Genomic DNA, 25,871 nt, shown 5'->3' with positions numbered 1-25,871 from the left:
TTTCTTTCTTAGCCATTGCTTTGTCAGTTTACTTTCGATTTATTAGTGTAAACGTCCCCTGGTATCTTCTATTCTTCTAATAGTAAAGTACATATTTTCACATGTTTTAAACAGAATGTCTTTTTCCCTTTTGCGATTATCAATGATTACTTTTTGAAATCACAAATACACTGATAATACTTAAAGCAAATACATATCATAATCAATGTGTGCATTTCATAAAAGATTCACGAGGGCTTATGTTTCCGGATTAAATTATCTATATAGTACACCTGAATACATCGAAACATGATGGACTGCCAGTCTATACGACAATGTATCCTAAAGTATTAAAAGGTAAAGAGGTTTGGTAGGATTTCGATATTAATGTAGTTTAAAGGCCCGAATAGACAAGTCTAAAACAACTCGAAAGACCAAACTAACCTTTATGTACTAAACAATAAACGAAAAAAAAAATATAACATACAGAAACAATCGAAAGATTCCTGACTTTGGACAGCTATATACAGAAAGTCGCAGATTAAAAAGTTTTTTTTCTTGGCAACAAACATGTATTCTTACGTATGACATTAGTGTAACAGTACAACATAAGAACACATTATAAATATCTATTGAAAGGGGTTTACCCATTTAATTAGATCGTTACAAAACCATATATGCATGTTACTAAAACGGTAACAAACAGGAAATAGAAACGATTTTGTGAAAATGACATGTAAATGAAAAAAGTCGAATCACAAAAATACTGAACTCCGAGGAAAATTCAAAAAGGAAAAGTCGTTAATCAAATTGCAAAATCTAAAGCTTAAACACATAAAATGAATGGATAACAACTGTCATATTCCTAAGTTTTACAGGCATTTTCTTATGTAGAAAAGGGTGTATTGAACCTGGTTTTATAGCTGCCGCTCACTGAGTGATCCAATAATCGAATTTATCGGTAATTTGTACATTTTTCCTTTGATGTGTACTCGCTGATAATGTCAGTATCAGTGGACTGGCCGTGATATAAAAATTATTGGGTTAGTACGCAAATGACATGCGCGAATGCAACGCGTAGGGATCTACTTTCCCCTTTCATTCACAAAATTGCGCGTGATTTTTATTGCAGAAACGCACGAGAATTTTGGCGAATGAAACACTTGAGTCTTGACATTGATTATAACTTTCACAAAGTTAGTTTAGCCTTTTTTGTTGTGAAAATGTGAACAGAAAATGCATGAAAAAGCCGACAGACTTAAAAAAAATAATATGCGTTATGATGATCTATAACTGATATATGAAGTACAACTAACACATCGTCCATGGACGGTGTTCCAATCTCGAGTTTTTATTCATACAATACCTGGTGCTGTTTCAAGTAGTTTTCTTTTTCTATTTCTTGAGAAGAATTTGTTTTACCTGTTCAGTCACTATAAAGTGTTACAATTCATATCTAAACGCAACACATAAATAGTGACCAAAAAGGTACCGCTATCGCATTAGAGAAGCTAGAAAAAAAATAAAATTTACGCATTTTCGACATTTTTGTGGGAATGTGGGACCATCATATACAATTTTAAAAGATGTGGTTTCATTGTCAATTTAAAGACAGATATTCATAGAACAAAGAACAAAAAAGTGAACTTATTCATATGCGGATCTAGGATAAATTTTAAAAAGGGGGTAACCACAGGAATCGGAAGTTCTATCAATAAATTCTGTAAATAATAAGGTCGACTATCAATAGAGCTTCTCGTAGAGAATGTTCTGACTTACTATGCTCGGAGGGGGGGGGGGGGGGTAGGACCTTAATCGAAGACAAGCTCTACTGTGATAGTCGACTTTGGTATGTTTTTAACCCATATTGATAGGATTTCAAACTCCTGTGATTTAAATTCGGGACCTCGTGATTTCGTGTTTTTAAACCCGGGATTTCGGGATCAGGACCCTCCTATCCCCCCTCTGTCTATGATGATGCTTTGTGAAAAATAAAGAAATCTGACTTACCGGTATGCTACCATTATATTTGCAATTGTTAGAGTGATGTCCAAAGCAGAATATAAATGAAACACATGCAATAATTCCTTTTCAATACTTTGTGCAAGAGAACGCCATGTTTACTGCACTGTGACAAAATTTCAAATGACGTAATGCAGCCTGTGACGTCAAGTGTGATTCGCCGTGATTCGACGCGAAAAAGAAGTTCGTTTGTTATTTTCTCTATTATTGTAGTATTTTTTATTTTTTTTGAATTACCGATAAACAGAATAAAGGACTTTTTGTTTTTGATACTGACTTTATCACAGAAAATATCAGGCTCGCCCTTCGGGCTCACCTGATATTTTACTGTGATAAAGTCAGTATCAAAAACAAAAAGTCCTTTATTCTATATATCTTTATCTTGGATGGTTACAGAAAAAATTGGCTGTTTTAATACATTTATTGAAAAAAGAACTACATACATTCACTTTTAACAAAATATCATGTAATTTGGTTTTTTTTTCAAAACCAAGAAAAATATTACTTCGAATGCTTCATCTGTCCATTCAGACTAAGAATTATAATAAGACTCAGTACTCTCTACGACAGAACTTTGTTTCAAAAATGACGTATTTATAATATTAGTAGTCTATACGAATGCATATATCTGCATTCCGGTTGATCATCCCAAACGCCTACAGAAAAACGTTTCTAAAATACAAGTATCCAAAGCGTGGTGGAAATTTCCATATTATAAACATTATCAAATACAATATTCTTATAATACAGATATCATCTTGTTAGTTTTCGCTAGTGAATAAAATAATGTTATCAGGTTCCAAAAATCTTATAAATCTCATAGAGCTGCAAAATACACTGAAATCTGAAAAATAAAACAAACGGGAAAACAATACGTCCCATAACAGATAAAACTGAATTCTCGTATGCAGTACCTGTAGTCGATATAAGGTCATGAGATGCAATAAAAGAATCAATGATCCAGTATATCAGTAAAAATCCCACAAGAAACATGCAGTTCATTTCTATTGATGACCAAGTCAGAGGACGTCTTCGTTTTTCGTAATGCTTCATTTGTAGTAGAAATATAGTTAACTGAAGAGCTGTAGATGACGCTAATATGTTTTGCAATAAAAATACAAGTTTAACATTCGTCCAGCCTTCGCCATAAACGCTGATAAAATTTAGACTTTCGAAGAAAACCATTCCCCATAATCCAAAAATTAGAAGACAGTTTGCAAGAGTGATAATTTTGACGCGGCTAAGCAAAACTTTGCAATCTTTTGGAATTAAGAAGTATCCTCTTGAAATAGCCACAAACAGAACGATTTTGGAAGTAAGTGCAATTACATAAAACGCTAATTTTACATGGTCACTTGAATGTGCGTCATAAAGACATGTAAAAATCAACAATGGAATATTGATGAAAATTCCACACAGAAATGCAAAACTAGATTTTTTAGAAACCGACCGGTATCCTGTTGGCATATTTTCGGGTGATCTTTCTGCTATAAGTTCGGTTTCTTCGGTGATGTCTACCGGTAATTGGCTAATCGGGAACGCCTGTAGAAGAGTAGTTTCAGGCCACGTTGAAGCCAGTAATAAAACCACCATCAAAGTAAATGCTATAACAATAGGTGCAAGAAATGGTTCTGTCGAATCGAACAATTCAATGAGATCTGTGTTGTTTCCACAAACTTCATGGTTGATTACTCCTTTCTTTGAAGGTCCTCGCAGACCTTGAAGCAAGTAATAATTCCAAAAGGAAATGTATGTTCCTATTTGGAAAATAAGCAAGTAATGAACAAGAACTGACGGTTTAAGTTTATATTGAACCAATACTACTACAACCACTGTCTGAACGGGATAATATAAAATACTTAGAATGTTAATGATAATTTCTGACTTGAAAAATTGATCGTAACTTATCATAAATCCAGAAATGTTGCATGCTAGATGTGTCGATATGTGAAATAATCCACCAAAAGCAAAGATACACAGAAAAAATAGTCTTATTTTAAGTGCTGGTTTAACTTCCTGTTTTTCTGAAATGATGATATTGGTTTTGAGTAAGATTGGTAGACAAATACAAGAAATAAGACCCAAACTTTGTAATAACACCAACAAGATATAAGTCATATCGAATGATCCTTTTGGTTCTGTTGGTTCATAGACTGTCACTACTATATTAGCTGAGGTAAGAGCAAAACTGACTGTTAGTATAACAACAGCTGATAGGCTTCCATCATGTTGAGATTTTGTACCGCGTCGACCAATAACTCTACCCGCTGTAAATGGTAGTAGAATTACGCTCCTGAATGCAGACATCTTGATCTAAAAAATGAATATCAAATTAAAAAATCAAAAGACCATGATTATTTTTTTTAAAAATACAGAGAAAGTTAACATGTAATAAAATGCCTTCGTAGCACAAAATCGACGTGAATGGCAGTAGTTTGCTTTTAATATTGAATTTATCATATTCTGAATATGCATGAAATGTTTGCCACTAGACGTTTAGCAAACAATAATCGAGCAGTGTGTGTTTTATGTAAGTAGTGAATGCCAAAGATTTAAACTTAAATTTATAACAGCCTGTTACAATTTGTATATCATATATATATATATAATTTCAGAAGAATTTTCTTTCTTGATATTGATAGGCTGTCGATACACATTTTAAAAATATATGTGTTTTTATTAAGGAAGAGAAATACCCGACGGAGGCTCGCCGAAAATCTTAACATATTAATGTTATATATTATTGTGAAACTACCCCTTTACAACGGGGGCAAGCGACAGCGGGGTACTGACACCTGCGTCATCAAAAATGCACATCATAGTATTTACAAACAACATTATATGATTGAAGTAAAAATGGTATTAGATACTTGCAAAATGCTTTATAAGTCTTATAAATACATTAACGCTATAATATCATAATAAATCGTAAAAGTACATTACAGTGACAATTTCATATGCATAAATACTTTGAAATCTTTCATCCATAAAAGACTTAAAAAAATAAAACTTAAAACTTAAAACTAAAAACGTTCACACACAGTTCAAGATATTATACATTGGAAATCTTATCAATTTGAAAAGAACGTTCATTCACTACGTCTACAAGGTATTTTTTAACGATCTTATCTAAACTATTACCTTAGTCTGAAGAATACAGTCTGAAACCCGGTTGAAATAGAACAAAAGAATCGGAGCTCTTTGTTAGAGAAGGCGATAAATGCTTACTGTAATGTTTACTATAGTGACAATTTTTTTTTTAAAGTTAATAGAAACAAACAAAATTACAATTTTCTTCTCAATTACGAAGTGTTTTATTTTAAAAACACCATTTGCATAAGTTTTCAATTTATTTAGTACACAGTTAAGGTTTATGTACCCTTCTGTAGCCATTTTTGTACGAACTTTTCAAACTTCAATTGTATCAAAACTACAGATATTATGAATAATAGAGATAGGCCATTTTGTACATATTCCAAGGGGAAACTTGATGCAAAGCATTATTTTTTACTGTTTCATTGCATTTGATAGAAAAAGAGGACTCTGTGGCAAATAAATCAAGATTTTTATAGAAAATCCACAGCCTTTAATACAGAGATTTTTGTTATAACATTTGAAACATAAATTACTCACTTGATTTTCTATGATGTGCTAGTGTTTATTTTTTACAAAAAGTTCTAAGTAACCTGTAAATTCCAAAACACCTCGTGCTGAGTCACTAAAGTCGAGCGCACCCTCAAAGGTGTACTTGATTTTGGCCATATTTATACTTGTCTTAACCAATAACTACATTTATAAACTTGTTTTAAGAAAATCAATGCTAGCACTGCATGCAATAATCCTATATCTATCAGTCATCAAATTGCCAAATATGAAAGTACAAAGATAAAGGCTGTGGATTTTCTATAAAAATCTTGATTTATTTGCCACAAAGTCCTCTTTTTCTATTAAATGCAATGGAACAGTAAAAAATAATGCTTTGCATCAAGTTTCCCCTTGGAATATGTACAAAATGGCCTATCTCTATTATTCATAATATCTGTAGTTTTGATACAATTGAAGTTTGAAAAGTTCGTACAAAAATGGCTACAGAAGGGTACATAAACCTTAAGCAGAACAATTAGATATCAAGTCGACGACATGGGTATCTATCAAGTTGGATGTAGAAAATGCATAACCTCTGATTTAAAATTGTTTTACCACGGACGGAAAACATATTAATCTATAAGTTCAGTAGTTTCCGTGTCTGCCCTTCCATTATGTGACTCAAGAAAAAATTCCAAAAAATGGGTAACAATTGTATCGAAAAGAGAAAATCGAGTGCACCTTTTTATGTTAGGGCGTGTTTGCGTTGAATATTTTGTCTTGATATTGTACATAGAAAGAATATTTCATACATCGTCTCGCTTCAGATTCTATCATTTTTATATATCACAGCTACAGGTTGACTTTATAACATAAAAAAAACTCACAGTACTTATGAAATATATGGGTCAAGTGAAATACCTACAGATCTAATGAATCACGAAAACAGAGAAGGTGTGTTCGAATAGCTAATTTTTTTCTGAAAGTACTTGACGACAGTCTTCAAGTTGGATGATGAAAATACATATCTTCGAAAAATTATAATTTTTTTGTGTGTGATAACTAGGGTTTATAGTCTTCAACTAGTAAAAAATCTAGTCTGCCCTTCCACGAAATATTTAATTAGAATTTTTTTTAAATGTTTATGAATTTTCGAAAATTCCACCTGACAACCGATCAGACAATAGTTTTAAGTTGAATCAATGCAGACAAGATCATTAACTGATGCTCATTAGCTAGTTGATACGTCTTTTAAAATACAACTGACATATAAGGATCGTAATGGTGCAATGTGGATAAATTTATCGGTTTCCAAGAGCAAAATTGGCAGCGCGTCATCCCTACAATGGCTTCCATTTCTACGATTGTGAAAATGAACTGGCGTAATGGGGAGATTATTTTGACGAAGTAGAATCCTGACTGAATACAAGTAGCCCAGATCACCTATCATGATCTGTATTTATGATAAGGGTGGCAACTCTGAAAAACAGATGTTAACGTTTATGTTTCCATTTGCATAATGGTCAAGACCCGCAGTCTGTAAAATAGTTTCAATATTTCCAAAAATTTCCATTCATTACATTTTACAGGTACAATTTCATCTAGGATAATTTCAGACAGCCGATTATTGGGCAAGTTTTTTAATCTAGCGTAGTATGCAATTCTTTGTCTATCCATAAATCTGTTTATTGACTCCCACCCAAATTCAGCTAGGAGCGCACATTTAGGAATATTCATTTTTGTGTTTAAGATTATTTTCCCCACTTTATATTGAAAACTTTCTGGTAATTCTTTACATTTCTGGGATGACGGGAACCATACTGAACATTCATACGTCAGTGATGGTCGAATAGCCGACATCCACAGAGAATGTCCAAAGTTTATACGGTTAAAATCCCCATGTTCACCTAAAATACGAATTGCATGATTTATTTTCCGTTGAAAATTTTCTTTCAGGTACTGTTCTATATGGTATGTAGATTTAAGAGATCTTGAAAAATATACGCCTAAATATTTGTATTCATTTACTTATTCAATGAGATCGTTCCCCAGGTACCATTTTTTATCTGAGTCTTTCTTTTTACCTGTAACCAGAACCTTCGACTTGGATGAATTAAACTTTCAGCTCCATTTTGAGAAAAAATTATGCGTTATATTTTGTATTGTATCGTATTTATGTCACATCTTTGTAAAACAAACTGTCTGAAACGAATTGTTTAACAGAAAAACAGTCCATATAAACAAGTGTTATCAAGAATTGCTTAAACCTGTACTAAGTTCTTCCATTGATACAGATTTGGTTTACAAGTTTAGCTGTACTTTGTGTCTTTTTTGTTGCTATGGGTAAATACATACCCTACCACGTCCTCCTGACTGTGCTTTTTTATATGCTTTCCTGCTTTGTATCGATCTAATGAGTTGATCCCTTTTCAATTGATTTTTGTAGTTCGTTCTTATGTTGTTGGTTTGAGCACTCACAAACATGTTTCGCCCCGCCGCATTCGTTAAGTGTCTGTCCGAAGAATATAGTCTGTAGTTAAGTGGTTGTCGTTGGTTCATGTCTTTTATATTTTGTTTTTCGTAAATTGTTTTGTCATAAATAAGACCGTTAGCTTTCTCAATTGAATTATTTCTATTTTGCATGTCGTATCCTTGTATAGCCGACTATACAATATGGTGTTTTCTCATTGTTGGAGGCCGTATGATTGCCTATTGTTGCCTACATCCACTTCATTTAAATTTGGTGGATAGTTTTGTGGCAATCACACCAGTTTCCTAATTTGTATATGTCGTCCTATCCAGACGCAGTATTTTTACCGAGTCGACTAGTCCTTGCTCGCTCTTGCTTTAAATGTAGCATGTTTAACATACATAAAAGCTACAAGAAATATACTTAAAAGATTTTCTTTCCTTTTTAATTTTCTCCCAGAAAAATATAAGTAGCAAAAGGTAAAAGACCATTCGTGTTATTTCTTTCCCGAGAATAAAGAAATTATTCATTTGACATTTCTTCCAAATCATTCAAATCTATAATTATATATACTAGTACTTCCAATGTCACTAAAAAGATCCATAACTCAACCATAAATAGTACCATAAAGACATAAAATGCGAGCCATTTTAAACAGTTGTAAGAGTCTATATACTATTTTATTTTTACAACAAACAATTTGTTTATCATAAACTGTTAATATAAATATTTCTACTTCTGTTTAAAAGTAGTCGACATGCATGCTTTGATCCAGTTTCGTATAACACAAAACTAGTTTAACCCTGGCATTTGTTTCAGTACTTGTCCCAATTCAAGAACATTATATGTTGTTATTTTTTTTACTTTTAAGTACCGCTTTTATGATATTTCGTGGTGGCAAGTTAATAATGTTGGAGGAAGCCGAAGTGCCCGGAGAAAACCCCCGACCTTCGATAGGAAAATTGACAACCCTAGTCAATTAAGATTATAGTGGGGTGCAATTGCATGAGCGGGCTTCGAACTCACAACCTCAGTATTGATTGGCTTGTGGTTACAGTAGTAACTACTTAGACAATACGGCCACAGAGACCACACCAACAAGAGAAGTGACGTTTTAGTAAATTAAGCATAAACTTCAATAGTTTTGCCATACTCGTTATTTTTATTTTTAAGTCATTTGAACTTTGGGCATCTACATATATAACAAAAAAAATCTGTGTCATTTTGGTATCTTGTGAAGAATTGTCTCATTGGCAATCATACCACATCTTCTTTTTTTATATTTACTAATGTAAATTACTGTTATTTTCATGAAGGAAAATAAATATAAACACTGCTTAAAATCTTAAAAGTCAAATTCTGTTATATAGTATAATAGGTTAAAAATAACACTTATTTGTGTATAGTACAAGTAGTGACCTGTAAAAATCAAACATGTTCTACACTTCATTTTTAAATACAACAAAAGTGTAAAGATATCAATTTTCTACATGCAATTAAGTGAAAATCCACGAACAGGTTATAATGGTTAAACAAAAAGTAACCAAAATTTGCTAATTTCATGTGCATTTTGAATTACACTGGAGAACACAAAATAACCTAATATGTATACGGTTCAAGACCATTGACTTTCGTAAACAGAGGAATGCAAAAAGCGTAATTTCATCTAAATTTTAATGTCAAATGTAATTCGTGTATGTATCAAAATTAAAGTATGCTGTTATCATGTATCTTAAGATAAGATATGCATTATAAACTATAATTTATACATCTGTAATTTAAATGATCGGAAATAATATTAAATTAGCACTTACTTTTTATTTCTCGATCTGATTCTTTAAACAGGAAGGAAGCGGAGTATTTGAACCTTGACAAACCTGATGATATTTAATATGCTGTACTATTTTTCTACTTGAAGTTGATATGCATACAACCATGCCTTATATTTACCCATTAATCGTGTCAATAAAAAACCTAAGTGGATATGCCGTTTTAGTACCCTGTATATTTTATACTCAAATATTCATTATTGAAGGGTCCTACTAAAATGCGCCCGGGAGCGCCCGGGTGAAGAAAAAGCGCCCGGGGAAAAGAAAAAGCGCCCGGGTAAGAAAAAATAGAAAAAATAGCGCCCGGGGGAAATATATAGATATTTTATTAGCATGAGACAACTTTGTGTTGATAAGATAAGTTATGCACATTAATTTTTTTAATTTCAGACAAGTAATTTTCAAATTCAGATAATAGACATTTGTAATAAAACAAGTATGAATGTTTCAATTTTAACAATAATATAATTTATGAATACTATTTCGAAAGACTGATTATAATTAATCACAGTTTATGCGGAAAATTGACATCAAAGGCATGTTTTTCAAAACGATATCAAAATGAAAAATGTAAAAAAAAACCGACTTAAATTTCACAGATCAATATTAATTTTATCAAAATTATAAGAGTTACACATAATACATCAGCAAATAAAGCAGTATTATACATGTACCGTAAAAGCCAGGATTTTGGTTTAAATCTAAAAATAAGCATTAAAACCCTGATAAGCATATATATAGCCATTGAAACAGTTTAAGTTTAAAAAAAAAAAGATATAATAAATGTATATCAGCATCTGCATAAATAAGTGTTCACCATGCAGTTGCAAAAATATTAGACTTCAGGCATCATATCCACATTCATATTAAGGACAAAACAAGCAATGATTATTTCTTCTTTTTAATGAAAAACTTTATGGTTATAAAATATTATTATTTTATTCTTCCGGGCGCTAATTTTCCTTCCCCGGGCGCTTTTTCCTTTCCCCGGGCGCTTTTTCTTTTCCCGGGCGCTTCCGGGCGCTTTTTAGTAGGACCGTTATTGAATTATGCAGTTTGAATAAACAGTTTAAAAGATTCGTATTTGAATAAAATTGAATCAGTCTTCGTGTTTGTGATAGACTATAATTGATGGAGTCAGAGTTATCTCACGTGATAGACTATAATTGATGGAATCAGAGTTATCTCACGTGATATACTATAATTGATGGAATCAGAGTTATCTCACGTGATAGTCTATAATTGATGGAATCAGAGTTATCTCACGTGATAGACTATAATTGATGGAATCAGAGTTATCTCATGTGATAGACTATAATTGATGGAATCAGACTTATCTCATTGGCAATCTTATCACATCTTAATTCATCATGATTACGTATGGTCAGCTTTGACAGGCTCCGACATGACAACTTTTGTTTTCGAAAAGGCAATTCTATTTTAATACGATATCACAACGAAAGAAAGACAAGACAAGACAAATACTTTATTAAAGTCTCACCACTTGTTACATATAAAATATACAGCTTTTTAAAACACAAATTAACAACAAGAGCCACTCTATAAAGAGTTATGAGAGACTATAAAACAAATTTTCTTAAATTATAATACAAATACAACTTAAGTCAACTATCATGAATATAAAATACATTTTCGCTTTATTAAAATTTCATAGCAGATTTTGGCAGTATAAAATACCATATTTTCATTTGTAAAAAGAAAAATAGATTTCTCATTATCAGACATATGTAAAAAAAATTCTCATCAACAATACTAGCATGGTTAAAAATAACATTACGAATATCTGAATATACAGGACAGTTTAACAAAACATGTTTTTCATCTTCAACGTCACGCAGCTATTAAATCAAGAGTTCCAAGCTGTGAAATTGAAATCATCCGTTTGTAAGTTTAACGAACTCAACCGCGATTTGGTTGACGGGTATGGAACATCTGTTTCACCGATGATAGCGGACATGTTTCTTATGTCACTACCATCAATTCCCCTTTTCCCCGAATATGACCCACCGAGTTAGACTTATTACCGGGTTAGTACTTTAATACACGAACAACACAGCGGATGTTACATGTGGAACAGGCTCTTCTCAGCGTGCCTTCCAGAGTACATGATATGACATCCAGTTTTTGGCGGGGTTCGTATTGCTCAACCTTAAGTTTTCTATGTTGTGTTTTGTGTACTATTGTATGTCTTTTTGTATTTTATTTTGTTTATCCATATCAGTTTATTTTCGAGTAATGAGTTTGACTGTCTCTCTGGTATCTCGCTTCTCTATTACAAAAGACGTAAATCACGCGAATCCATGAAACGGTTCCTTGCATGGTCTATTAAATTTGAGTTTCAAATGTTTCGTCTGTACTGATTTGCATTTATTTCAATTAACTCCAATAAAAATCAAAAGAAATTTAAAAAGTGATTTTTATTTTCAACCAGTTTATTGAAATCCAGAATTTGAACGATGTTTTCCTTTTTTGCAATGGATGCGACGGGAGAATTCTTTTACGCTTATTTGAACTCCTTAAGTGCTGCAATTTGTAAATATGTGAAATTTACAAAAAGGAAAATGTGGTTTAAACATATTGCTATCAGTAACGAAATAGAAAAAGTGCGTTTAGTGTACCCCAACCACATGTTTTGGTGACTGTCTCAATTCATAATACTTTATAAATTCTGGTTCCAGGAAGGTAAATAAGGTAAAAGTCTTTCAGCAGATTTTCTGAATCTATAAAGTAGTCGTCGACTTGTAGTAGTCCCCAAATGTTAATTCCATAATATGGTTTAGTTTAGTTACGTTAAACTTATCGACATAAAGAACCAAGAACGCTCAAACAAATGATTTAAAAGATGAGAACAATATATATATATATATATATATTTTATGAGTACTCTAACCAAAAAAATAAGACCTAAACAAAAAGGTAAAACCAATAGACAATTACACGAACAAAACTATCATATTGTGAATTATAGTAAAATTGCGTTTAATCCTTTTAGTTTTCGCAATACAGTATAGTGTTTGTATAAATAAAAAGCGATATTCGGATCATTTTATAAGCACACAGCGATATCGCTTTTTATTTATACACAAACACTATCTGTATTGCGAAAACAAAAAGGATTAAACGCAATGTTCGGAAATGTCCACAAAAGCAAAATGCAGGACCAATTTAATTACATTTGTTTGTAGATCCATATGCCTCACATAACCTCAAGGTCGTACATAACTTTCATTGCGGATGATTTAAGTCAAAGCCATTAAAATGAAATATGTGACGGTATTTTGATCAAAACATCAATTAAATGGATTTTCCAAAGTGATGTCACTTCAACCTAATTTAAAGACATGTTCCACTGAATTAAACATTGTTACAATAATGTTAAAACTGAAAATGTAAACAATGTCACATTAAAAATCGTGTTTATTGTCGTTTTTTAAACATACTGTTCAATATTTAAAAGGTATACAGTTTGCACATAAATTATGCTTGTTATATGATGCAACATGTAGAAAATACTATAAATTCATTTACTACGATATAGTTGTCTTTCTTAGAACTTAAATCTTCTCATGGGAGTCAGTATGACGAAGGACGGAACTTTTTGTTGCTTTGTATGTGATGTTACATTGACTTTTATAATTTGGAAATTAGTATGGCGTTCATTATCACTGGACTAGTATATATTTGTTTAGGGGCCAGCTGAAGGACGCCTCCGGGTGAGGGAATTTCTCGCTACATTGAAGACCTGTTGGTGACCCTCTGCTGTTGTTTTTTATTTGGTCGGGTTGTTGTCTCTTTGAAACATGCCCCATTTCCATTCTCAATTTTATTATAATTGCAATGTTATTGTACAATTCTATGGTCTCTAATTATGGCTCTCCAGTAATTCGTTAGTTTACAGTTGGAGCAAAAATTAAATTTGCATTGGAATTCTTAACTCAACTTATTCTAGGAATTCAACAAGTTCGTATCTTCCTTTTTTGCATTTGTGTTCGAAGTAACTGCATAAAATCTGCTTAGAAATGAGAAATTGAGGCATATGAAAGAGACAAAACACACCAAAAGAAGAATCAAAACTCATAAGTCGAAGAGACCGACAAAATTATGACAAAAAGACGAAAAGACAAACAAAAGTCTAAAAAAAAAAACTACATTTAATTAATCATTTGTGTTAATACAAATGAGGGAACAATACGAATCCCGCCAAAAACCTTCATATTAAAAAGAAGATGCGGTTTGATTGCCGATGAGACAACCTCTGAGGAGACAACAGTTCACAAAAGGCAAAATTTACTCAGAAATTAACAACTACATGTACAAATGTATAGGTCACGGTACGGCCTTCAACAATAAGCATGACTATCTCCTTTTGGTATTCCACAAATTAAAATTAAAAGGTAGTGGGTTGAGATCTATTTTAATCTCACCACTTGAGCATGTATCTGTCACATGAACCTTGCCAGTGTTTGTATTTTTCCATTTCATATTAATGACAAATCTCGGATAGTTGAATTTATTAAAAACTTTTATAGACTAGGGAAGATTTAGAACTTTATTAACCAATTGTATAGGCCTTTATTTATGGTGAAGAATGTATCTAAAACTCGAAATGGCTCATTGGCATATACACCCTCCATCTCAAATTTTGAGAAGTCTCATAACTTCAAAATGACGAAATGATATCATACTTAAATACCCAGGTATTACATCTATGCTTTCATTCACTTTCATGAAGTGTAAAATTTAGTTAGAATCGACAATATATGACCTCGACACAGAGCAAATGCCGCTGAGCGGCTCGTACCAAGATAACCTCATGGCTCGTACTGCGTGAATCTCTTGGAACAAAGAAGCTTGTCTACGATTAATATCAATTCTGTATATAATGGTACCCTAGGGAAAAGAGATATGTGCCTTTTATGAGTTGATTTTACAAGATTTGTCAATCAAATAAGCGATTAATTCAATTGTATTGTATAAGTAAACATGAAATAATCTAATTTTAATTACTTCCTTGTCTATTTATAAATCGCTAAGGGTTTATATGACCTTGTTTTTTGTTAGAAGTGTGTTTCTTTTATCTTATACATGACACTGAAGTCTAGACTCAAGTAGAATGAAATTCAAAACAGTGTGGCTGTGGCCATTGATTGACACATTAAATTCATCCATTGACTGGGACAATTTAGGTGAACGTTTGTATGTAACGACCACTTCTCACTATGTACTTTTTAAAGACACTTAAACTATGGGGTCACCAAAGGTTCTCAACACCTTAATAAAGTAATTCGAAAAATTAATCAGAAATAACGCGATGTTTTGACTTATATCAATTATATAAATCAAAACATAAAGGTTATTCCTGATTAATTTTTCGAATTATTTTATAATTAAAGGCGTTAAGAAACCTTTTGTGACCCCACAGTTTAAATGTCTATCGTAGGTACGTCGTGAACAGTGGTCGTTACAGACAAACGTTCACGTAAATTGTCCCAGTCAATGGATGAGTTTAATGTGTCAATCAATGGCCACAGCCACACTGTTTTGAATTTCATTCTATATATAGAAGCGGATGTCATACTTGATTGTTTTGCAGTTTTAACCAGGAAAAAAAGTATCACAAAGGTCACTCGATCGTTTGTTCGTTTTGGTTTTTTTTACCATTATTAGATATTACAATGAATCAATAAGACAGAAACTAATCATAATAAAAGTTTTCAGTAACCACTTTCGTATAACTTTATGGTAATTATATCTAAGATAACTAGCATATGGGGTATATATCTCCAAGTTGATTTTTCCAGGGCTGGTATTTCCTATCATGATTGCCTTGAAAAAAGGTTGCTGCCAACAAGGTAGTTAGTATTTAACACAGTGGTGCCATTAGAATAGTCCCTTCTTAAATTTTACGGACATTATAACGAGTTGGATGACCATTATGAAATATCCGTCTCAAAGATGACAACGGATATGTTCCAATTGTCGTAACTACAATCCGTTCCCTTTTCCCTCGAATGTGACCTATCGTATTTGAACTAACATGAGCAACCCGACGAGATCCACAAGTGGAACTGTATCTGCTTAAACTGAGATAAATCATCCTCATGTTTAGTCGGGTTAACTGAGATCACCCTCATGTTTAGTCGGGTAAACTGAGATCATCCTCATGTTTAGTCAGGTTAACTGAGATCATCCTCATGTTTAGTCGGGTTAACTGAGATCATCCTCATGTTTAGTCGGGTTAACTGAGATAACCCTCATGTTAAGTCGGGTTAACTGAGATCATCCTCATGTTAAGTCGGGTTAACTGAGATCACTCTCATGTTTAGTCGGGTTAACTGAGATCACCCTCATGTTTAGTCGGGTTAACTGAGATCATCCTCATGTTAAGTCGGGTTAACTGAGATCATCCTCATGTTTAGTCGGATTAACTGAGCTCACTCTCATGTTTAGTCGGGTTAACTGAGATCACCCTCATGTTTAGTCGGGTGAACTGAGATCATCCTCATGTTTAGTCGGGTGAACTGAGATCATCCTCATGTTTAGTCAGGTTAACTGAGATCATCCTCATGTTTAGTCGGGTTAACTGAGATCATCCTCATGTTTAGTCGGGTTAACTGAGATCACCCTCATGATTAGTCGGGTTAACTGAGATCACCCTCATGTTTAGTCGGGTCAACTGAGATCATCCTCATGTTTAGTCGGGTTAACTGAGATCATCCTAATGTTTAGTCGGGTTAACTGAGATAATCCTCATGTTTAGTCGGGTTAACTGAGATCACCCTCATGTTTAGTCGGGTTAACTGAGATCATCCTCATGTTTAGTCGGGTGAACTGAGATCATCCTCATGTTTAGTCGGGTTAACTGAGCTCACTCTCATGTTTAGTCGGGTTAACTGAGATCACCCTCATGTTTAGTCGGGTTAACTGAGATCATCCTCATGTTTAGTCGGGTTAACTGAGATCATCCTCATGTTTAGTCGAGTTAACTGAGATCACTCTCATGTTTAGTCGGGTTAACTGAGATCACCCTCCTGTTTAGTCGGGTTAACTGAGATCACTCTCATGTTTAGTCGGGTTAACTGAGATCACCCTCATGTTTAGTCGGGTTAACTGAGATCACCCTCATGTTTAGTGGGTTAAATGAGATCACCCTCGTGTTTAGTCGGGTTAACTGAGATCACCCTCATGTTTAGTCGGGTTAACTGAGATCACCCTCATGTTAGTCATGTTAACTGAGATCACCCTCGTGTTTAGTCGGGTTAACTGAGATCACCCTCATGTTTAGTCGGGTTAACTGAGATCCCCCTCATGTTTAGTCGGGTTCGTGTTGCTCAATCTTTGGTTTTCCATGTTGTGTTTTTATGTACTGTTGTTTATCTATTTGTCCTTTTTTTGTCTTTTTTAGCCATGTCATCGTCAGTTTATTCTTGACTTATGAGTTTAAATGACACTTTGGTATCCTTTGCCTCACTTTTACATGTTATTTGTATGTATTTTTTGTTTTTATGTTTCTTCTACAGTAAAGTACCAAATATTATCTGTTTAAATTGTGTTTCGATGTTTGAATTCGAGTTTGCTGAATTATCTTATTTTGTGGTGTCAATGCAAAAATAGTATTAGATATAATAGACACTTTGGTTTTACTTTCAAATGTAGATTGTTTTGTTAGGTTTTTTATTTAGGTTTTTTGGCATAGTTCCTGTGAATGTTTTTGAATGTGACACCAGTCAAGTGGGAAAAAATCCACTAAAATATAATGGCTATCGTCACTTCTAATAAATAATCTTAGGGTCAACACCAAAATATCAAGGTTTAGGTTTGGGGAGGGGGCGTGGGGTTGTTGCGATTTTTGAAAATACTGTTTCTGTAAAGGCTGTTAATGATAGTCACAATCATTGAAAGGACAAAATAAATGTTCTGCAATATGAGCAGCACACTTTTACAGACCTGTAGAATCAAATAGAACCACAGTTAGTATAACACTCTGCAAGATTTCATCACAGATTTTGAAAAAAATGTATTTAACACAAAAGGCAAAACAATATCTCAGATTTTTGAATATTGATGAAGGATTCAAATCCCAAAAATAACCCTTTGTCAAAATGAAAGGATTCTTCATACCGGTATATGGACAGAGCTACATGTATGGACAAAAATAAAAATATCATTTGTATTTATTAAGCCATTCCAATTGATATTTTATAGGGTGTCATTCTATGTTGTGATATAACACTATTGTTTTAGATAATTTTTTACTAATGAAAATTAAATAGATGAATGATTCATCATGAATTGACTTATTAACTGGTAAGTGCCGAAGTTAACCTCATTGGTTGATATCTTTGGCGGAAGTACATGTGATACATCCTCATTCTTTCAATATCCAAGCTGTGGGAAGGTCGTGCTCCACGTGTTGTCGGCAAAGTAACTATATTCTTTAACTTTTACTTACATTTGCCTTGGTGGCTTTAAGACCTTGGTGGTCATTTATATATGCCTTGGTGGCAAAAGACCTAGGTGGTCATTTATATATGCCTTGGTGGCAATAGACCTAGGTGGTCATTTATATATGCCTTGGTGGCAATAGACCTAGGTGGTCATTTATATATGCCTTGGTGGCAATAGACCTAGGTGGTTATTTTGATGATTTTTCACATTTGTCTTGGTGGCAACATTGAATTAAAAATACTAGCATTGGGGGCGTCAAGACCTTGGTGGTCATTTATATTCGCCTTGGCGGCTTCTTGATAGAACTAGATGGTAATGTTTGACCTTGGTGGCAAAATGTTTTGGGATTTAGACCTTGGGTAGTTATTATCAACCCAGGTGGTCAGATATGTGTTGTGCCGTGCGGGGCAAAGTGCTATCGCTATATAAAATATATGTGGAAGTGGGGGCTCTGGCCATTTTGGAAACCTGTAGTTGAAAGGAGAATAATAAATTGTTTATACAGGGTAAATAGTTTCTTTTGTTACTTTTGAGTGTTGTGGACTCTTCATTGATTATTACATCGTGCATACTGATAGAAAATGCTCTTTAAAGACTTTGTAAGAAAAGAATAGACTTATTGAGAAAGTGGAATAATTTAGTGTGAGATGTCACTTGATATTAATGCTGTTTACCGGAGCTAGTGATGTGTATTGAATTATAAGGTGTCTTCGTCGAGGTCCGCGTTCAGCGGTCTGTTTGATTGTACATAGAATTGAATAGAATGTTTTTGTTTTCAGATGGTGTTACCTACAATGAATGAAGGAGAAGCGATATGACATTGCACGATGATTCATATCAATGAGTTCGAACAACCTAAAAGGAAAGGATTTTTTCTGATCAGAATATGGTGAGAATAAATTGTAATTTAAGTAATGTTTTGATTTCTGAAAATAGGAAAATAATGTATCTGTGATGGAAGCAGCTTTATGTTCAAATGAACCAATTTAAAAGTAAATCTAATAATTTGTCCGTAATTTCATGATGTTTACTATTGGATGTGTATATACTTTCATTGATGTGTTGAAATATGTCACAAAAATCTTTTTTGTCTTGGGAGATTAAACAATTGCAATATTTTTGTTTTGTTTTGTTTTATTTAATAAATATAATGTTGAATGATTTTTTATACTAGTACAAATGTATACTTAAATTTTATGTATGGTTAAAAATTTTAATTTAAATTTCTTTGTCTACAGTTCGAGGGACACTGATTCCCTAGTGGTTTTCCACGTGAATTGTAGGCAAAGGGATTTTTCCTTTTCAAAGTGTGACTAATGCTGTCTTAAGTACAAATAAACAATTTGTTATTGGTTAATATATTTTCAGCAGACATGTGAAGAATCAAGTGGAAATAGAATTGTCAATGTTCTTGATTAGGAAGTAAAGAGTGTGTTTGATTCAACAACAGTAAAGCAAGAGACAAGCCAGCATAGTTAACACTTGGAGGTGAAGTCCCTTTGCTTACAAGCTTTCCACATGCTGAAGATGTTATTAAAATAATGACAATGTTCATTTTGATATGATTTCATTGCCTTAACTCAACTTTTAAAAGTCTGTATGTGGTCAAATTCATGAGAATTTATTGAATTATGAACTTTTTATAAAGAACTGTGTACACGTATCTTGAAATGTTTAGTAGTGTTTTAAAGTAATTATGGAATAGTATTTAATAAAAAGTGTTGAAGATATTTTTGTTTTGAGTATTGGGAATACTATTCCTTAAGAGAAAGCCTTACTAGTGGTGTAATTTGAGATTGGCCTGCAAACATACTGTATGGACTATAGAGTTTTCTATGCCCATAACTTAACATGAACTGGATGCAAGATTATATCAATCACTGAGGATATGTGTATAACCTCATTGGTTGATATCTTTGGCGGAAGTACATGTGATACATCCTCATTCTTTCAATATCCAAGTGGTGGTTGGTTTAAGGGCTATGTTTGGTCAGGCAATATGTATTGCCTGTTTGGGTTGATGAGGTTCCCACCTCTCCCACCCATTAGTACCAAAATGTGGATATGTTTTTGTATTTAATGTATGCATTTTGGGTTGATGAGCTTGAGACAACATTAGAAAAACATAAGCATTACCATTGGATCATGTTGACAAAACAAACCTTCGCTTTATCGATTTTCAAGGGAAAGGTCAATTAGGGCAAGTGTATTGGTATGCTTGTGTTTGTTTTTTCATTACAATGGTAAAAATAAGATTATATATCTCGGATGACAATAATCATGATTATAATGCTTCATTATAAGAGCTTCAGAGTAGTTTTATAACTGAGAAACAACTGTGCACTATATCCAGTGAGCTCTACTGCAATGCATTGTGCATAGACATCCACATTTTGGTTTCTGAAACGTTTAGATATTATCTTGTATTCGGTTTTTTCCTCTAGAGTTTTCTATGCCCATAACTTAACATGAACTGGATGCAAGATTATATCAATCACTGAGGATATGTGTATTACAAACATGAATTGGTTTTTAGTGGTATATGGCCTTTTTTGTTTATTAAATCGATCGATATCTCGTTGTTTGAATTTCCCTACCATGCAGTCTGGAATGTTTATGGTAAAAGGGAGATAATTCTAAAACATTAGAAATCGTTAAAATTAAGAGAAAGTTAATTATTAGTGATGAATAATTAACGCAATGCAAAATGATTTGATTAATTGATTTTTGCATACTACCAAATTGGTTTCGTATTTGCATCTTAGACCTAAGTATGGATTTTTGTGACATGGCAAAATTCCATTCCAAACTGTTCTAATATTATCTTTTTTCATGTAAAAAGTAAAATCACAAAAATACTGAACTTAGAAAAAAATCAAAATAAATAACAAAACACATCAAAAACGAATGGACAAGAACTGTCATATTCCTGACTTGGTACAGGCATTTTCAAATGTAGAAAAATGGTGGATTAAACCTGTAATTTAATACATTTTATATTTAATATTTTGTTGATTGTTGATTATAGCTGGTTTTTTTTCTTTTCATACCTAGATCAAATTAAGCCAAATAGAACTGTTCATTGTTTCCCCCTTAGATCTATCTATCAACCTGTGGAGATGGCTAAATATAGTTTTATAGTTTTGATCATTACTATAGAAGCAGAGTTTAAAAATTTAATATTATTTGATATGAATAATATGTCCTATAAAATATAAGACATATTACATTAAATGTAAGAAATTGGATAGAACAGTTTGTGGTGCAAGCATGCAAGTCAAAGTATATAATTAGCAACAACCCATTGCATACTTTCGAATGTTGTAGACATTTTTCTTCCGGAAAATTTCTGAATAGATCAATTATTCTAATATAAGGACAGTTTTACTATTAAAAAACTTTTCCAAGTTTCTCCAACCTTCCTGAGCCTAATCTTTTGGTATATTGTTTATTCGTTTTTATTTGGAGATACACGAAATTTGTGTCAATAAACTAATGTTTGATCAATCTAACCTGGAACCATTGCGATTTGTTAGTTAATTATGCATTGTTTCAGATCGATTTTGTTATTTCTATCTTGGCAGTCAAATCTAGATTAATCTGGTCGACGATAGACTTGTTTGTCTTATTAATAAAGACTTTTTATATGCCACTCTATGCAAAGTGGTTTCTGTATTCTCTGATTCCATAAGTCATCAAATCGTCGACAGGTAATGAAATGTAAAACAGTCAATTGAATATATAAATGACAAGCGATAGCCTTTCAAAAAGTGCTATATTCGACTCTTAGCTGATGAAAATGGAAAGAGCTCTCGCTTTGTAGATTAATTCATTTACTAGAATAGCCACGTGCATCAATCAACAAATTTTACCACACACGTGAGGTCATACGTTATGAACTTGTAGTATCGTTTAAGAGTTGTACTATTAGCTATTTCCTTTTCTATGTAGTAAAATAACGTTTTCTGGTGTGTATTATGTTTCACTGTTATGTGTTCGAGGAACAGTTAATGTAATGTCCATGATACATCCAGTCAGATACGACAACTTATTCTAGAGCTTCTTTAATTTTGTACTTTGTCTATATACCTTTTTGTGTTTTTTTTTTTATACATATGACGTAGCTCTGTACTTATACATCCCGTCATTGTGTTATTGTTCTATGATAGTTGTTGTATACTTGTCTTTCATTTTATCTGATGTGCTGTGTGCTTCTCTGTAATATACTTGTTTATTTTTATAATGATTAAGATTATAACACAATGTTGACTGCTGGCAATTTTTGACATGTTTACCTATTATGTCTGTTTGTTTTGTTCACATATCGTTATCAATGTAATGAAATATGATGCAACTGTCAAACAAGTGAGAGGTTTAGCTAGCTATAAAACCAGGTTTAATCAACCATTTTCTACTTAAATCCTGTACCAAGTCGGGATTGACATTTATCCATTCGTATGATGTGTTTGAGCTTTTGGTTTTGCTATTTGATTATGGACTTTCCGTTTTGAATCTTCTTCGAAGTTAAGTATTTTGGTGATTTTACTTTCGTCTCATTCATTCCTTCATGCGAATCATATTCAAATTTTGGTTTTATCGCTAAAAAATTATACGCTTAGTATACGAATTTCAGAACATGTACATTTATGATTCGTTGCACATAATGATTCACAAGGCTCAATATTAAGTTTTTTCTCGAGTTTTGTGGACTGTTGTTTATCATAAATTTATGTTTATTGGTAATGGTGCATGTTAAGTGTGTTAATTAGACCAATGTTTTGTCATTGTTTAACTTATCTTGTATAGCTTCTTCTTTTGTTATATATTTTTTCCGACGTAATCGGTATAGTTTCGGTTTGTGCCCTTTGAACTTAAGGACGCTTAACTATGGCAACAGAATACGCATGCTCGAAAATCCTTTCTGTGATTGGACAAAATGCTGTCATGGTGGGTGATTTGGTTGTGTTTGAAAAAACGTCTCGTTAATTATATCGTGATGGAAAGCAAGTGAAAAACTATAAGTATTTGAACTAGATCTTACAAAGATTTATATTTTTATTAAAATAATTGTTTCTCCAATAGCTCTTTGCATCCGTGACAGCTGTTTATTCGGGAGAATTATATATTTTTTAATGTAAACTTTGTTGTACGAACGTACATCATTGTACATGACTTTTAGAACGCACCTACGCATGTGATATTTCCGCGGGGTTTTGGTGAATGTAAACAGAAAGATACGAGAACCGAGAATACTGAACACAAACAGAGAAAACGTTATTTAAATGGTATCTTTGTGCTTCTGAAGGTCATCTAAAATGATAGTTTTAAAAATATACTCAAAGGAGTAGGTCAAGTAACACCCGTTTTTGGCCCCAAAATATAGCCGTTTTACAAAATTGTTAAATTGTAAACTTTTAGTTATTTATTGGACAGTAGAATGCTTCTGCTACATAAATATGGGCTGTTTGCTGTTTTTGACAGTGCAATGCACATATATCGGGTACTAGCACCATTAAGTCATGCTAAATTACTGAAATCTTCACAATTTTAGCAGTTTAGTTAAATTATAGACGGATTTCGTGTAAAACGAAAGTGGCCACATTCGTGTTCATCCTTAATAGTCTATTGAAATGCAAGTTGTTTTTGGTGATAATACATAACATATATAAAGGTTGAGGATGAACACGGATGCGGCCACTTTCATTTTTGACAAAATCCATCTGAAAAGTGACATTTTTCGGCATATTTGGTAGATTTTTCATATTTGAGCTTGAATCGGATCGTTTTTAATGACTAAATCAGTTAAAATCTTTCACATAAACTAATTGAATCAAATAAAAAAGACACTTAAGTGTTTAAAAAGTGGTCAAAATCTTTCGTCAGATGAACCTGAAATTTGAGGCCAAAATTGGTTCTTACCGGACCTACTCCTTTAAATACGTCGGATATCTTTTTTAAAGATAGTTCTTGTTAAGTATTATATTCGGCTATTTTCTACTTTTTGGTCGGGTTGTTGTCTTTTTGACACATTCCCCATTTCCATTCTCAGTTTCGAACATGACAATAACATACATGTATCATTTAGAAAATAACCTCATAATTTGATAGACAAATAAAAAGATAATAATAAAAAATAAGCACATGCACAAAACAATACAATCATGTATATGAACAGTTGCTGATATAATTTTATTTAAAACATTGATACTTTAAGAGTTAAATGGGATTGATCACATTGACTTCTCCAATTCAGCAGTAAAACCAAGGCTAAAGAGATGCGTCGGTTTGGCTGTGCTGATATATAAATACGCAGCTATGTCCGATGGGAAGTTGAAAACATATGTTTTGTGTTTGATTGATACCTTGTTCTCTGCACTTTCAACAGCGATTGAGGGGTTATATAAGTCATCTTGTTGCAAGGTCAGTGTCTTCGCTTATAAAAGGGAATATGACACATACCGATATCTGAGAACCCGGAAGTATGTCTCTCAGAAATACAGACACTGACACGATATGTCTGTCTTGAAAGCTTTCAAAAAAATTCGTGATCATGACTATACAAATTTTGTAGTATCAATTTCAGTCTTTTCCCCTCATAACCCAGTTAGGAAAGGGTTTTTTCGGTCACGAAGTCTAGCATATATCAAAGCTGTTTTTGTAACATCATTTGTTTTCTATTATAAAATAGATCTTTAACCCAATTGTCTCAGACTTAATCGTAGTTATTTTCCGTCGGAATACAGTGTTCGTTTGTCCACGTTGATGATGTTCTCTTTAAGTTCAGTTTCCCCATTGATATTGGAATACAGTAATTGTTTTATTACACGTATCACACTAAGATTGTCTCATCTTCAGGCAATTTCATGTTTGTACTTTGTCACTCTTAAATCGTGTCATGTTTTTAATACCGAATTTCTTCCAACTGTTTGATCAATAAGAATAAAACAGAGCAATGACGTCATTAGAAGATGTATCATCTATTGGTCGACAACACTGCGTCTCAAGGATCCCTGTATAAATACTTATGGTCGACAAAATGTTTTTTAAGGTGGCAGGTGAATAAATTCGTGTTTGCTTTAATTTTTTGTAGCAATATAAATGCATTTTGCCTTCTTTTTATGTTTAATATATCCCAGGTGTTCCAGATGCTGCAATTGACAGGGTGTTTATACCATGTGACAAGCTGTAAACATAAGGACGAGGGGTCTGATGGGGGTGGGGGGGGGGTCTCATCACGATTCACGAGTTGATTTTTTTGCCAATCACGATTCACCGAAAATACATTTCCATGATCACGGATCACGAAAATATTTTAAAAAAATCTCTAGAAAAACGGATCACGATAGCGAAAACGCGCTGATCACGAAGAACGAAAATAACCCTTTAGGCCCCTCAAGGACCAGCAAACAACTTGATCATACAATTATAAAGCAACCTCACAGAATAATTAAAACTTGTTTACTCAAGAAAAAGGGATCGGATAACGTCTGGTGGTAGTATTTTAGCACTAGAATTGA

The 25,871-nt window shown here is 33.0% G+C and overlaps 1 protein-coding gene and 1 long non-coding RNA gene across 2 annotated transcripts; one reads left to right on the top strand and one right to left on the bottom strand.

Moving 5' to 3' along the window:
* Positions 1-2,403: 2,403 nt before the first annotated feature.
* Positions 2,404-9,934, bottom strand: LOC139488095 (uncharacterized). Its single transcript, XM_071273478.1, has 2 exons — positions 9,871-9,934; positions 2,404-4,314 (listed from the first exon to the last, which is right to left on the bottom strand). The coding sequence occupies exon 2, from the start codon at positions 4,306-4,308 to the stop codon at positions 2,794-2,796; it is 1,515 nt and encodes a 504-aa protein (XP_071129579.1). The 5' UTR covers positions 4,309-4,314; positions 9,871-9,934; the 3' UTR covers positions 2,404-2,793.
* Positions 9,935-18,232: 8,298 nt separating this feature from the next.
* Positions 18,233-20,067, top strand: LOC139490295 (uncharacterized). Its single transcript, XR_011656269.1, has 3 exons — positions 18,233-18,330; positions 19,134-19,243; positions 19,723-20,067. It is a non-coding gene; the product is annotated as an uncharacterized lncRNA (long non-coding RNA).
* The last annotated feature ends 5,804 nt before the right edge of the window (positions 20,068-25,871 follow it).

The sequence above is a fragment of the Mytilus edulis genome, chromosome 9 (genome assembly GCF_963676685.1).
Source record: "Mytilus edulis chromosome 9, xbMytEdul2.2, whole genome shotgun sequence".
NCBI lineage: Eukaryota > Metazoa > Mollusca > Bivalvia > Mytilida > Mytilidae > Mytilus > Mytilus edulis.
This window is presented reverse-complemented; position numbering and strand designations above follow the sequence as displayed.

Bases quoted from the DNA above. Each gene is read 5' to 3' on its own strand.
- LOC139488095 (XM_071273478.1), bottom strand. From the start codon at position 4,308: ATGTCTGCATTCAGGAGCGTAATTCTACTACCATTTACAGCGGGTAGA.